At 43.5% G+C, this 15,378-nt stretch overlaps 1 protein-coding gene across 1 annotated transcript; it reads left to right on the top strand.

The window, feature by feature from the left end:
* The first annotated feature begins 1,051 nt into the window (after nt 1–1,051).
* Nucleotides 1,052–5,150, top strand: TOB1 (transducer of ERBB2, 1). Its single transcript, XM_004282556.4, has 2 exons — nt 1,052–1,359; nt 3,213–5,150. The coding sequence occupies exon 2, from the start codon at nt 3,356–3,358 to the stop codon at nt 4,388–4,390; it is 1,035 nt and encodes a 344-aa protein (XP_004282604.1). The 5' UTR covers nt 1,052–1,359; nt 3,213–3,355; the 3' UTR covers nt 4,391–5,150.
* The last annotated feature ends 10,228 nt before the right edge of the window (nt 5,151–15,378 follow it).

The raw sequence follows: 15,378 nt of genomic DNA, 5'->3' as shown, positions 1-15,378 counted from the left end.
AGAGCGCTTGCCCGCCCCCTTTGAGTCCCTCTCTTTCCCCGCGCCCTATTTACTCGCCCATATTTCAACTGAAAATTATCTTAAATGTACAATACAGGAAGGCACCGTGTTTATTATGTGTGTTTATGTTAAAGTAGGCTCTTGAAATACACGCATGCTTACATATATATACTTAGATACGTACGCAATTTGGCATGGAGGCCTGGATTGGGACATTCGGAATAAAATGTGATTCTTCTTAGTCTCAAGCCACCCCCACGTCCGAGTTGCTGCCGGGTCGCACGGGGAGGTCTGATGTGGGAAGCGGAGGCAGTTCACCTGGGCGGGAGGTGTGGCCAGGTGGTCTCTTCCCCACCCCCAGCCTGGCACGGCAGCTCTGGGTTCTGCGGTTGCCCCCCCCCCCAGCTCTGGATGGCAGTTGGCCTAGGCCCTTGAGGTGATTAATATTCAATTAATCGGGTACACGAGTCCCCGTCACAGTTCGCCCTTTTTCTAGGCTCTCCTGGGTGCACTGGAGGCTGATTTGGTAACTCGTCCACGAGTGGGATTTTCCCCAGCCACAGTCCCACTCGGGTGAGACATTCTTTGTAAATTCCCCCCTCCCTCTTGGGGTCTTGGGCTCTCCTCCCCTTTTTCCCCAGCCGCTTCGCCCCCAGCTTCACTCCCCTCCCCCTTTCTCCCCGGCGCTCTCTGCCTAGACTGAGTCAGCCGTCCCAACCCACTCTGTAGCCCTCACTGGCAAGTCTCTCCCCCAATCCCTTTCCAAACCTTCTCTTAATCCCGCCCACAGTGACTCCAGATCATCGGCTCATTGGCCACCCTGCAGCCCGAGAGGTGTGGCCTTGTCCACCCGGCCCTCCGCCGCCCGTCAGGACATGGGCCGGCGGGACCTGGCCAATGGCGTCCGGGGGCAGGGCAGGGGCGGAGCCAGCCGGCCAGGGTCTCAGTTGCAGGGTGTGAGGGCGGGGAATGGTGACACCGCCCGGAGCTGTGGGACGCGGGGCGGGCGCGCGCATCCCTACGGGAGGGGATGGGGGCGGGGAGGAGAATATAAAATGAGAGGCGGGGCGCGCGCCGCGGCAGAAGGAGCGAAGCTCTGGCCCGGCGCGGAGTACGCGCTCTACGGGGACGCTGGGCCGGGCACCGGGTTGTGTGGAGAAGTGAGCGCGCTCACCTGATCCCGTCCTCGCCACTCCGAGCCAGAAGGGGCGAGCTCCTGAGGCCCTCGTCCTCCGCAACCTCCGCCCGGCGGCGTCGGCGTGCCCTCGGCCCGGCCAGCTTGCAGCCGCCTACCCTCCCGTGCCCCCGCCCTGCCGCCCCTTGTCCGCCCAGCGGCCGGGTCTGTGGTGTTAGCAACCCGTAAGTATCGAGGGGCGGCGGGCGGGGTCAGGAGGAGGAGGGGCTGCAGCGGCGTAGAGCCCCGGGCCTTCGGGGCTCGGAACGGAGGCGTCAAGGCCCGGGCGCGGAGGGGAGCCGCTCCCGACACCCGGCCTGAGGCGGCTCCGAGGGGCCCTGGCGCGCCCGGGGGCCGCAGGTGGGGCCGGCCGGCGCGTCGGGCTCAGCCGGGCCGGGTGACCGGGGAAGGGCGGCCGGGGTCGAGTTGACGGGAATCGGGGATTGGGGCGCCCGGGAGCAGCGGCTAGCTCGAGGGGAACGCTGGGGTCCTCGGGGCCGGTGGCCGCCGGGCCCGAAAATGGTGCCGGGGATCCGGTGCTCCCCGGGCTCTGGCTGGGTCCCAGGAGCCTCGGGGCGCGGGGGGTGCAGGGAGCGGCAGGTCGGGTTACGGCGGGGGGAGGGGAGCGGCTGACCCGGTGCGGCCGGCGGCGCGACCCGCCCGGTGTCCGGCCCCCGGGCCCCGAGTGGTTGCTTTTCCATTTCTCGTGGCCTTCCTCCACCTCCTCCTTGGGGGAGGAGACTTGCTTAGGCTCCGAGGGCTGTGAGCAGAAATCTAATGAGACCCAACTGGCTGTTTATGTAATTCTTCACGCTCCTGTCTTTAAGGCGTTGCTTTGAAACTACCTTACGCCGAATCTGAATTTCGCTCGACTGCACCTTCAAGCATTTTGGCTTAATCAGCTGCCTTTGCCAGCACTCGGGCTTTCGGCTTGGAAAGTGTAGTTTGGGGGAAGCCGGGGATTCTTTTCCCTTTGTCACCACGAATATGGAAAATGAGACAGATGGATTAATACCAACTTGATTTTTTTAAATGTCCTTTTAAATCAACCTCAGTGTACAAATAGATCTGCAAATATCTTGTTTGCCCTTGGTCTTTTCTTATCCCCACCCAGTGCTGATCCAGCAAACGTTTAAAGGTCGACCTTATCGTACATGCCTCTCCGGCTGTTCTCTTACCATGAGGGAGGGAGGTGGCTTTGAAAATCAGAATAAAACTCAGAAACCCTGCCCTTTAAACAGAATAATCAATAAAGTTTGAAATTAATTGTTTCTTATGTTATACTTGATACCCAAGAGGTATTTTCAGATTTAGAAAAATACACATTGAAAAGAAAAGCATAGAGAAGCTCGAGTGTTACATTATGTGCCCTTAGTATATTTAAAACAGCAACTGTGTAGGATAATTTGGTTCATAATTGTTGTTCGCTAGGATGGCAATTCATTTTGTATTTAATTCCTTTAACTTTACTATCATGTGCTTTGGAAATTAAAATAATTTTCCTAACTTCTCAAATTTTGAGATGTTTAATGATGAAGAAGATTTAAGCAGTATATATCCAAAATGAACTGAAATACAGAATTCACTTCTAAGTTGATGAATAGGAGTATGACCAACTTCTAAAACTAGCATATATATATATGTATATATTATATGTGTGTATGTATATAGATAGGTATGCTGAGTTTAGTTTCCAATAAATATTCTTTTGAGAACTGCAGGAAGAAAAAGAAGAAATATGCTGTGTATTCTGGGAATATTTTTCCTCTTAGAACTCTATTCAGAAACAGAAAGTAAATAATAGGGTTTTTTTTTAATGTTGTTTTAACTGAAGATCCTGTTTTCCCTTGAGATTTGGATCTTCAGTAAATAATTTTCGATAGTAAGTTCCTATATTTTGTGCTGATTATATTTTTCAGACTTTCTAGCCTATTAGACTTTTTCAAAAGTGAAATTACTCTGGGGGTAAAAAAAAAGGTTGTGAGACTTAACATTTATCTTATGTGGACATGTCTCCTTTTGTTTTGTTTGTTTTAAGGAACAAGACCACTCAAGGTGAAGGATATCTACTAATACCAGCACTTTGAATGAAAATTTGTTTCTCTGCCACAAACTGAACACTTTTGTGTGTGTCTTGGGGGGGGAGTTGAAACACAAATCTAATTTTGTGGCATAGCAGCTATGCAGCTTGAAATCCAAGTAGCACTAAATTTTATTATTTCATATCTGTACAATAAGCTTCCCAGGAGACGTGTCAACATTTTTGGTGAAGAGCTCGAAAGACTTCTTAAGAAGAAATATGAAGGGCACTGGTATCCTGAAAAGCCATACAAAGGATCAGGGTTTAGATGTATACACGTAGGGGAGAAGGTGGACCCAGTGATTGAACAAGCATCCAAAGAGAGTGGTTTGGACATTGATGATGTTCGCGGCAATCTGCCGCAGGACCTTAGTGTTTGGATCGACCCATTTGAGGTTTCCTACCAAATTGGTGAAAAGGGACCAGTGAAGGTGCTTTATGTGGATGATAATAATGAAAATGGATGTGAGTTGGATAAGGAGATCAAAAACAGCTTTAACCCAGAGGCCCAGGTTTTTATGCCCATAAGTGACCCAGCCTCATCAGTGTCCAGCTCTCCATCTCCTCCCTTTGGTCACTCTGCTGCTGTAAGCCCTACCTTCATGCCCCGGTCCACTCAGCCTTTAACCTTTACCACTGCCACTTTTGCTGCCACCAAGTTCGGCTCTACCAAAATGAAGAACAGTGGCCGAAGCAACAAGGTTGCACGTACTTCTCCTATCAACCTCGGCTTGAATGTGAATGACCTCTTGAAGCAGAAAGCCATCTCTTCCTCAGTGCACTCTCTGTATGGGCTCGGCCTGGGTAGCCAGCAGAAGCCACGGCCACAGCAACAGCCATCCCAGCCACCGCCGTCACCACCACCGCAGCAGCAGCAACAGCAGAAAACCTCCGCTCTTTCTCCTAACGCCAAGGAATTTATTTTTCCTAATATGCAGGGTCAAGGTAGTAGTACCAGTGGAATGTTCCCAGGTGACAGCCCCCTTAACCTCAGTCCTCTCCAGTACAGTAATGCCTTTGATGTGTTTGCGGCCTACGGAGGCCTCAACGAGAAGTCTTTTGTAGATGGCTTGAATTTTAGCTTGAATAACATGCAGTATTCTAACCAGCAATTCCAGCCTGTTATGGCTAACTAAAAAAAGAAAAGATGTATTGTACAAGTTAAAATGCTCGGACCCAAGGGGGATGTTTTTTTTTTTATAACCTCCTTGAGATTTTTTTTTTTAAGCTTATAGTAAGGATACATTCAAGCTTGGTTACAAAAATAAAACATGCATCATTTTTCATTGCCAACCAAGCACAAAGTTATTTTATACTGACTGTATATTTTAAAGTATACTCTCAGATATGGCCTCTTACAGTATTTAAGATATAGCAAGGACATGGCTGATTTTTTTTTTATATATAAAAAATTGGCACTAATAAGTGGGTTTATTGGTCTTTTCTAATTGTATAATTTAATTTAGTACAAAGTTTGTAAAATACCAGAGGATATATATATTGTTTCTACGACATGGTATTGCATTTATATCTTTTTACTACAGTGACCTGTGACAGCAGCAGCTTCATGTTGTATTTTTTTTACTGAAATTGTAAATTATCCATCTTAAAGACATCACCTCTTCTAAATTGTGTACAGGATATTCCTTTAGTGGTGGAATGAAAATGTACGAATATTTGCTTTTTCAAAAAAATGTATTTTCTGTTAAAGGTTTAAAGATTTTTGCTATATATTATGGAAGAAAATGTAATCGTAAATATTAATTTTGTACCTATATTGTGCAATACTTGAAAAAAACGGTATAAAAGTATTTTGAGTCAGTGTCTTACATGTTAAGAGGGACTGAAATAGTTTATATTAAGTTTGTATTAAAATTCTTTAAAATTAAAAATGTTTATCGTGGTCTTTGTTTTTAAGCCTTTGCCAAAGATCCAATTCTGGAATTATGATGTTGTAAATGCTGATAAGGCAGGAAGATCTGACTCATTGAATCACAAGGGAATAATGGAAAGCTGTCGCTCCACTAGCGCACAGATAGTAGTTTGCCACGTAAAGAGTTGTCCTAAAGCCTGCTTAGGACGGCTTTATTGTGTTCAGCAACTAACTAACTCTGTTCGTCCACATCTTGTCTCCCCACTATAGGGGTGGTACACTAAGGCGAGTCAACCCTATTAAAATGTGTCATGCTGACATCTAAGACAGAGTCAGGTGATAAAATGAAATTCACTCATGTAAACTGAGAGGATTTATTTGAAATGTATATGGAGAAAGAAACCATTGGATCAGTTTTCTATTTCTGCATGGGAGATGAATAGCTCAGAAAACTTGCTTGACGAAGCAGCTGACCTAACTATTTAAAAAGAAGATTTAGGTCTGTTTTTACTAATCCTTAACACTGAGTTTAGTCATTGTAGGGAGCTGGAGAATTGATGATTAAAATCTATTCAAGATTGGACAGGTATTTATATTAGTATTTGTGTGCATTTTCCTAGCAAAAAAGTTGACGCACAGTTTTTGGGTTGGTTTTGTTTTTGCAAGCAGATAGCCAACCTGCTGGTTTGGGACGTCAAAGATTAGTCATAATCTGTCAAATTGTGGTGGCTCATTAAGGATGGAGTTTTTTTTTTTTTTTTTTTGTAAGTGATGAGGTGGAAGGGTGAGACTATATTTAAGCTAAAATAATGAGTCATTTCACTGTTTAGATGTCCATTGATACAGTGTTGACATCGTATTGGGGAGAAAATTGTCTTGAATTGGAAGAATAACTTTCTCTGCTTTTTTAGTAAGAAACCAGCACTGTCTGGGTTACTTGTGAAATAAATTTGGTCTCAAATGAATTTTTTGGACACCAGTCTACAAAAGCCTTTTGTCTGTTACCCTCTCGGTTTAGAACAATAAAAAGTTTTAAGGAAACAAGCACTGGAAATAACAGAGCTAAGCTGTTCTGTCAGCTCCATGGTGAGGCCTTTGTCCTTTAGTGGACAGAATGAGGTTATGAAGAAGTATTGGGGTAGTGACTGGAACTGGCAGAGATTCGTCTGCCTCTGCTATCAATTATGTGCTTTTGTGATCACAAAGTTTGAATAGATCTAAGAACAGAGTAATGGTTTTAAGCACTAGTTGCTACTAGAAACTTTTGGGTGATGTTATCATAGGCTTAACTGGAAGAAAACTGCCTTTTTATAAATGAAGAAAGGCTCAAGTTAACTTTTTCTAAAAATCAAAAGGCAACTGGCCAATAGATACACAATAGAATTTGTAACAATCTGGAACACTAATACATATATTCTGATTTTAAATAATTGAGCTTAATGTACGTATGAATATCAGATCTTGGGGATGTGTGTACTGGCAAAAAAAAAATCTTAGGGAAATTAAATATTGGTACATATGTTGGTTTGGTGCTGAAAAAGTTAACTCAATTTTACCTTGATTGGTTTCCTAGCACCCCTTAGAAAACCTTAGAAAAGTTTACACCTTAGTCCCAAGTCTTTCTTCCCCCACTGCCATCACACTTTTGACCCTCTGTGTGGAGACTTTTAGATTACAATTTTGATAAGTTAGTTATCTTAAAGGTGTTTTTCCATTTTTTTGTCTTCTATACCTATAGATACTGTGGCAGCCTCTGAATGCCCCTATCCTGGTGTCCCTTTGTTTCCCATCTTCTAAAATCAGGTGTATTGTTAAATCTCCTTTTAATAACTTTAACCTATATTAGATGGCAAATGTAGACCTCGAGTCAAAATGCCTCCTTAAAGATAACACTGTTTACTGTGATTAACTTCTTAGTTTTTGAAGGTGAAACTAAAGTTGCCCTGAATTTAAAGTGTTTTTCTAATGTGTATTGGTGTTAATATCAATCTCGTATGTACCCACATTTTAACTGAGAGATTTAATCTAACAGATCTTCAAGACTTATTTTAAAATAAGTCAGTGTAACATACAGAGAAAATAAAGTACAGTTGAGCCTTGAACAGCACGGGGGTTAGGAGGGGCACCCACCCTCCACTCAGCCGAAAATCCATGTGTAACTTATAGTCAGCCCTCCATGCCTGCGGTTCTGCATTGAGGATTCCACCAACCACAGATCATGTAGTATTGTAGTACGTGCTACTGAAAAAAATCCACATATAAGTGGACCCACACAGTTCAAGCCCGTTTTGTTCAGGGGTCAACTGTACCTCTTTCTGCACATAACTTAAACTAATGAAGTAAAATGCTGGTTGGAGACCTTCCTACACAAACAGAAAATAGCATAGGTATGGCATATCCAATATATTTCCTTGCCTAGAATACATGCATGTGTCAGAAGCAGGATAAGAGTACTCTAGGACAAGATCAGATAAGACGGGAAAAACCTTATTAGAAGACAAGTTTGTAAAATTGCCGTTGCTTAATAAAACCCATTATAGTGTGTCAGTCAGCTGATGCTTTAATCCATTTGGCCCAGGAGGTCACTTTAGATCAGAGTTTTTCAGTTTTTTTGTTATATTAGGAAGATATCGTTGGGTTTTTTTCTTAATCATGTTTTATTTTTTTATTATATATTTTTTTGACTGTGCCACACGGCTTGTGGGATCTCAGTTCCCCGACCAGGGACTGAACCTGGGCCATGGCTTCCAAATCCTAACCACTAGACCACCAGGGAACTCCCACAGGAATGTATCTTCATGTTTAAAGGACCTAGGACCAGGAATTCCCTGGCGGACCTAGGGAATAAAGGACCTAGGACCAATATCTGTGTGCATACAGTTGGAAAATTAGTACAACATTTGTACTTTTTTAGTGTTTTAAATCATTCAGTTAAATCCTTACATATCATTTACTATCTGCCATGCACAGTTCTAACCCAGTTTACAGAAGAAGGGCCGAGACACGGCTTGGTATTTCATGGCCAGTAAGTGGTAGAGTTGGGATTCGAACTCAGAGAGTCTGGTTCCAGAGTTCTTGGTCTTAAGTTCTATGCTTTGTTCCCTCCAACTGGTCGCTCCTCTAATTTGAAGTCAGGGGAATAAGACCATTTTTCATGTATTAGCCACATGACTTGTAGAATCTCTCTACAAGAGTGTTAACGAGAAGGGTCTAGCGGGAGGCTCTTAGCCATTCTCCAGTCATGATGTTTTGAGAGAGATGCTTTGTATTTCCAGTGGCCGCAAACTATAGTTACAGGCTATCTGGAAATGTTTTGAGAAATCACTAAGTCCTACGAATGCTCTAATTTTGTTGATTTCCTTAATTCAGCTGTGTTGATTACTTCTCTTATACTGGAACCACTGGATGTTTCCTTCAGATTGAGTAAGAGCTGTAGATTCAGTGGCCATATTACTTCTAAGTAAAATTGTGAACATTGACCTCCTGGAGCTATTTTCACATACTTTCCTTACCTGTACTGTTGATAAACGATGTAAGGAAAGGCCAAGTCAACTATCAAAACAGTCTTCAACAATGTGTTTCCAGTTCGTATGATTTAAGTTACTTTGAAAAATGATCTTAAGGCACACCTTGGTAATTCACGATTTCTATATGTATAGATGTTGTGATAACTAGTCTTTTCGCTTTTATTTTTAAACCTTAAGGAAACCAAATGACCTCTTATTTCAAACTGATTCTGAAAGACCTTCTTAAAAAAGATCAATACATTTTGGTTTAAAATAAGAAGTGGTCACATTTTAGAAGCATGTGCTATTATGAATGAACTTCTATTCCCTTTATTGTTGCTATTAGTTTTGAACATGTTTAAACGGCACAATAAACAAAACTCAGTTTAAAAATAGCTCAGAAGGGACTTCCCTGGTGGAGCAGTGGTTAAGGATCCGCCTGCCAATGCCAGGGGACATGGGTTCGATCCCTGGTCCGGAAAGATCCCACATGCCGCGGAGCAACCAAGCCCGTGCGCCACAACTACTGAGCCTGCGCTCTAGAGCCCACAAGCCACAACTACTGAAGCCTGCGCGCCTAGAGCCTGTGCTCTGCAACAAGAGAAGCCACCGCAATGAGAAGCCCGTGCACCTCACCGAAGAGTAGCCCCCGCTCACCACAACTAGAGAAAGCCCGCACAGCAACGAAGACCCAACACAGCCAAAAATAAAATAAATAAAAAAATAATCAATTAATTAAAAAAAAAAGCTCAGAAGAATTTCTGTAGTTTCTATATGGATTAAATCTTGTTATACTAAGTGCCTACTATTTTGATTTTGGGTTAGTTAGAATTTGATTGGACCAAATATTGCTGAACCACTAGATGGGCTTTTGGAGGTTTAGATTAGGCTAAAAGTCTCGTCAGTAATGGTATTTGACTTGTGAATAGTAAACCTCTACTAACCATTTCTCAATATTTGAGTTTTAAGATTTCTATTTTCGAACACGTGCTTCATACATACAGTCTGTAAGTGGAGCTTTGAGATCATCTTACAATTAGGCAAACCTTGGGAAAAAAACATTGGGAAGCAGCTCGTGTCTGGAGGCTATTGGAAATTATGGGTCTAATTCCTTCCTTAAGTGTATTAAGTAATTTGACTCAGATGGCTCCGTTTCTTCATCTGCAAAGTAAGTACAGTGATATCAGTACACTTCCTGACAGGGTTTTGAGGAAGCCGTCACCTTGCTATGAAGAATTGTAATGTGTTCTTAGGGGCTTACAGTATCTAGAAGCCACGAGGTCCATATTTGTTGTGTTGCCCTTTGAAATCAAAAAAGTAAATGAAGACCATAACTGTCTTTATTATAGTCAACATTTTGTTGTCCAGTCTATTATTTGCATCAACAGAGAATTAAATAAAAATTTTACAGTAATATCGTAAAAGCTATTCTATTCATGTTTCAGTAATAAATACCACTGAGTTTGTTTTCTAGTTTTAAGTCGCTGATAGGGAAACCAGTGTTTCAGCATTCTTTTTTATACAATCAGCAAGTTGATTTAAACCCAGTATACAAGTTGACGTTCCTTTTGGGGGCAGCCAAAAATGTTTGCTAAAGTGTCCACACTGCTGTGAAAAGTATTGAAACGGTTGTTCCTAAACAGTACTGCTCAGGAATAGGAGTTGAAATGTAGCTCTGGTGGTAGATGTGTCATGTGGGTAATGGTTCTAGCTTTATTTTAGTGCAGGTAGAAAAGGAGGTTTGCTTTACAGGAGGGAAAAACATTGAGGACTTGGAAGGAAAAACACATTCCTCGTCTGGCATTATGAGCACTTTACTTCACTGATAAAATATGACCAGCGTGCAGAACAGAGAACAGGTGTAAAATATTTTTAGACAAACCTTGGCATATACTGTGGGTCGCATCCCTTCTGTCTATACCCTCAAGTGTTTCAAAAATAATTGTGGAAAAACCACATTTACAAAATAAGCTAGACATTGCTTTTATGTGTTTTTTTGGTACTAAATGTGAAAGTCAAACATAAACTTCTTTCCCAACCACCAGGTTGCAGCTATTTTTAAAAACTGGTTCTCCACATGCCCTTTGACAGCTCCTGAGTCTCCTTTTCTCTTCCTTCCTTAGTGCTGTTGAGAGAGCTGGGAGAATATGACACCATAGCCTCCTTTGGAGCGTGAAAGCTAGGCTGTGATATTTCCCCAAACTACATTCTAATTCAAAACAATTTTGTACTTCCTTTAGGCTAGAAAGAAATAGGACAAGCGTAGACACGGTATCCACCTAGCTTGGTTTCAAGCAGATGGGTATAAACTGATGACTACTGGGTGCTGATAGACATGAACACTGGATACTCCTTCTATGAGTGTGGTTTAAGAAGTGGAATCATAGGACCCTAAAACTATCTCTTTAATTCAGAGTCCAGATGCCCTGTGACACGGGTTCAGTAGTTCTAGGCACAGTTCCTTTTTCTGTTTTGAACTAAATGCAGGTACTCCTTTCAGATGGCTTTTCCTGGCCACCCTTGCACCATCCATGGATTCATTTCTAGTAAGGATGAAGGTTGGATTTTGATTTGTTTTGTAATAATCATATCTGTTCACTGATAATCCAGATCTGCCTGCTGACCTCAGAACTCTTTTCTTAAAAAAGAACACTCCTTGTTTTGTAAACTACCTGCCGTTCATTTTTTTTTGGCCACACCGCTGAACCGGGGATCGATCCCGCACCCCCTGCAGTGGAAGCGTGGAGTCTTAACCACAGGATTGCCAGGGAAGTCCCAATTCATTTTAAAGCTCTATAGAGTCTTTGTGACTTACTTTCTGCTAACTCCTTTCTATTTTCAGGAAACATGATGGGGATCCCTAAACCATTTCAATCCAATGCTTAAGATAGTTGCAATCCCTGGGCAGCCTTTCTAGAAACTAAGGTGTCACCAGAGGCCCTTTAACTAAAGACTTTAGAACAACCCGGTTTTCACAAGGCTATAAAGGGTTTTGCCTGGAGAAATTTCATCTTTTTGAATCTTACAATAGGTTGGAAAATAGATTGGAAGAAAGGCAGGAAACTTTTTTTTTTTTTTTGTAATTTAGGAAGAAATGTTTTTTTGGAAGGAGACTTGTTTATTATCCGAGCCACAAAAGTTCAAAGAACTTTTCGGGTTCTGTATAAAAGGAATAGAGAGACAAAGGTAAGACCTTATCTCCCCAAGAGCTTCTACCAGAGGAGAAGAGTCTGGTAGCAGGTAGAAAGGAGATTAGGGTATGTCTCCTCTACCTGCCCTTCCTTCACGTGTGGGAAAGGTGAAAGAAGGGTAGAGGAGGGAGCCTGTGTGTGTGAGCCGTGGAACTCATCCTGGAGATCGTTTCCCCTGATGGATGCTTGGCAGAAGTTTGGAGACACAGGACAAGTTTCCTAGTCCAGGCACACCACGCTTTCTTGATGATTATGAGTTTTCTTCCAGGCTTTGACAGTGGGTAGGTAGCTGCACCAGGACCTTACATGCTATCTATCTGAATGACGATGATTTTAATATTATCAAAAGTCTTGTGGAGTCCAGAGGCAATAACCAACCTCGGAAGTTCAATAATAATCGTCAACATTTCATAGTATGTACTGTGTGCAAAATACTGTTCTAAGCATTTGTACATTTTAGCTCACTTAAATTTCATAAGAAGCCTCGGAAGGTTATGCTATTTCCCTCATGTACAGAGGGAAGCAGGGTTGGTGACATAGTTACCCCCAGTAGAGTCAGGATTTGCATCGTGGGATTCTGTTTCCAAAGTCCACGATCCTTAACCATTACACTGCTCCTTTGACCTCCGTAGGAAGGCTTTATGAAAGAACCACACCTGATTACATAGGAGACGGTATCTATAAACTGCTCTTTGTGTCATTTCCCTCCCCACACACCTAGCCTGGCCCTGTAAGTGGTCGTTTGCTCAGCAACCCCAAAATTATGTTAATATCAGCCTTTGCCCGGCACGGTTAGGAAAGGGAAATATGCTGCAGAAACACAATGGGGAGTGGGTTATAGGAGTTTGCAGGTCATGGGCTAGTTTTATGTACCCACTTCCTACTGTTGTCTGGGTGCTCAGATTCTCTGAGAAGTAACTCGAGACATTTCACGCACCTGAAGTCTTTGGTCCTGGGCTTTACTAGTCCTTATGATAGATAGCAAAATGGTCAGGTTGACTCGAGGGTCAGATTCCATTCAAGTCCCTAAATTGTATCAAACAAAGTGAGGTAGCATTTACAACAGCCCCTGTGTTCACCCCCTTAACACATTTAGTGACCATCTACTAGGTTAGGAGCTGGTGATGACGTATATAAACCTTTAGGACCTTTCCAATGGCTTACACTCTAGCAAACGATAACACACACCGAAATAATCATACACAGGAGAATATGGAGGTATGAACAAAGAGAGGGAGAGATCATGTCCACATGAGGGGTTCTAGACTGGGGAGGAGTAATCAAGTTATGAAGAATGGGTCACCTGGGGAAGCATGGGCTCTCTCAAATTCCCAGCTGCCGTGGAGGAAAAACTTGGTCCTGGTTCTTTTTCTTCGTCTGACGTGTCCACAGTGGGAGACTTAGTGCTATAACTCTTAGGAAAAAAAAAAAAAAGCAGAGGAAATCTGTCCCTGCTTCCAGTCCATCACTCCCAGGAAAAGCTGCCTTTGACTTTGGACATTGTAATTTTTTTTTCATTGCTCCAAGCTCTGAACAGAAATATTGTGAAAGAGAGGTGGTTTAGAATTTCTTTATTCATGAGACCCAGGGGTGGGATGAGGAGGTCAGGGAAGAATTCCAAGGAAGAAGTAGTGGTAGTGAGGGAGGGGAAGTACAGGAGGGGCAGCTCCAGTTCCTATCCCAGTTTCCGTTTAAATGCTTATCTTAAAAACCTCCTCAGGCTAGAAGCTCCCTCTAGGGGTCATCTCATTTGTTTTCCTACCTTTAGAGACAAAACCTCTTTCTGTTTTTGTAATTATCAGGGCTCACAGCAGATGGTGCCCTTCCAGAAGTCGGTGTCGGTGGAATCTGTGTGTGTGTGTTCACTGCAGAAATTCAGACACCCACAGCTCACTCCCACTTGCGGTACCCATCACCACATTCTACTTCTGGCCGAGGTTACTATCTTTTCAGAGCTCAGCTGTTCGGCTTTCCAGTTTGGCTTTTTCGATGCTTATAATATCTTCCAGTTTGAGCATAAATCAAAAAAAGGACTTTGGCAGGGAAGCTTTGTAACATCTAAGCAAGAAATTGACAGCCACAAATACCTTTTCCCCTGGGTCACTTTCCCTGAGCAATGCTTTTCTAGAGTCTCCTCTAAGTTTCCCTTGCGGCTGAGCACTCTGTCATCTACTGAAAATACTGCCACAGGCTGGCCAACCCCTTCACGTGACCTGGGACTGTTCAGAGAGCATCGCTGTTCTTTATGAAACGTGGATCTTGCATTGGAACAGAAAACATCAGTGTCTGGTCCCTGTCTCACCCCAACTTCACCAGTAGGGATAGAGGTCTAGGCACCACGAGTTTGTCTCCAGACTCCTTAGTAACCGCTAAGAACTGAGCAAGAATGTTCTATAGCCGTGTAGGGGTTTCATTAAGCCTCCAAGTAAAATTACTCCTGGTAACTCTGTACAGGAAAAGAGTATGGGCCTTGGGGTCAGACTTCGAATTGAATCCCAAACGCACCCCCGTGTAGCTGGGCCCCGTTAAACGTATTCAGCCTCAGATTTCTTATCTGAGAAAGCCTGCTTGTTACATTGAGTGTGAGGACCGTGTAAGGGATACGAAGCCTTGAGCGTAATCCTCTTCCCCACGGGGGATAACCTGACCTCTCTCGACTCTCCTGTGAGAGGGGCTTGCATCCCCATCTCTTCTGTCTCTCGGCCTGTGGTTAGCCTTAAGGGCATGTGATCAGCATATTTAGGGGAGGTCAGCTGGCCTTAAACATGCCTCTTCATAAGAATTCTACGCAGTGAAACTTCCTGGTGGATCAGCAGGGAGAAAGGAGGAAGCAAAAGAGAAAACTGTACTTCACTGTTCTTGAATCTGTGGTGGAATATCTTATACATGTGGTTAAATACATGGGCTTTGGAGTCACATAGACCAACCTGAGCTTGGATTCCTGCTTGGCCAGGGGCCTTAGGCAAATTATTCAATCTCTCTGAGCCTCAGTTTCATCATCTCTGAAATGGAGAGAATATTAAATGGAGGTGAATGACATACACACCACAGGTGTGTAAATAGTCAATGAGGTAGTATATGTTGAGCGCATATTAGGTGCTGCAGGCTATTAGTAATGAAAATTATGAACCCTGCCATCAGGGCATCTAGGTGGTAAAGAGTGGGTATCTTCCATGAGGCCTGAGATGGGGATGGGTCGCCATCTGCGGAAGTCTCACGGAAGCTGCATTCCGCTCATCCACGAACACCAGCTTTTCCTCTTATTAGGGTCACAGGGTGAAATTGTTGGTTGTGATGACTGAGAGGATTACTTTGAGTCTGAGTTACTGGTCACACCAAAACTCTGAGGCTGTTTCCCCTGTTATTCTGTTGGCCTTTTTGGTGCATTGAGATGGGGAGTGGTGCTTGAAATAAAGGGTAAGAACTCAGCTCCAGGGACTTCCCTGGTGGCGCAATTGCCAACTCAGGGGACATGGGTTTGAGCCCTGGTCCAGGAAGATCCCACATGCCGCGGAGCAACTAAGCCTGTGCGCAACAACTACTGAGCCCTCGCG

Source organism: Orcinus orca, chromosome 19 (assembly GCF_937001465.1).
Source record: "Orcinus orca chromosome 19, mOrcOrc1.1, whole genome shotgun sequence".
In the NCBI taxonomy this organism is placed as follows: Eukaryota; Metazoa; Chordata; class Mammalia; order Artiodactyla; family Delphinidae; genus Orcinus; species Orcinus orca.
Note: the sequence above shows the minus strand (reverse complement) of the source record. Positions and strands in the feature narration are given on the sequence as shown.

Coding starts and splice junctions, on each gene's coding strand:
- TOB1 (XM_004282556.4), top strand. CDS start 3,356: ATGCAGCTTGAAATCCAAGTAGCACTAAATTTTATTATTTCATATCTG.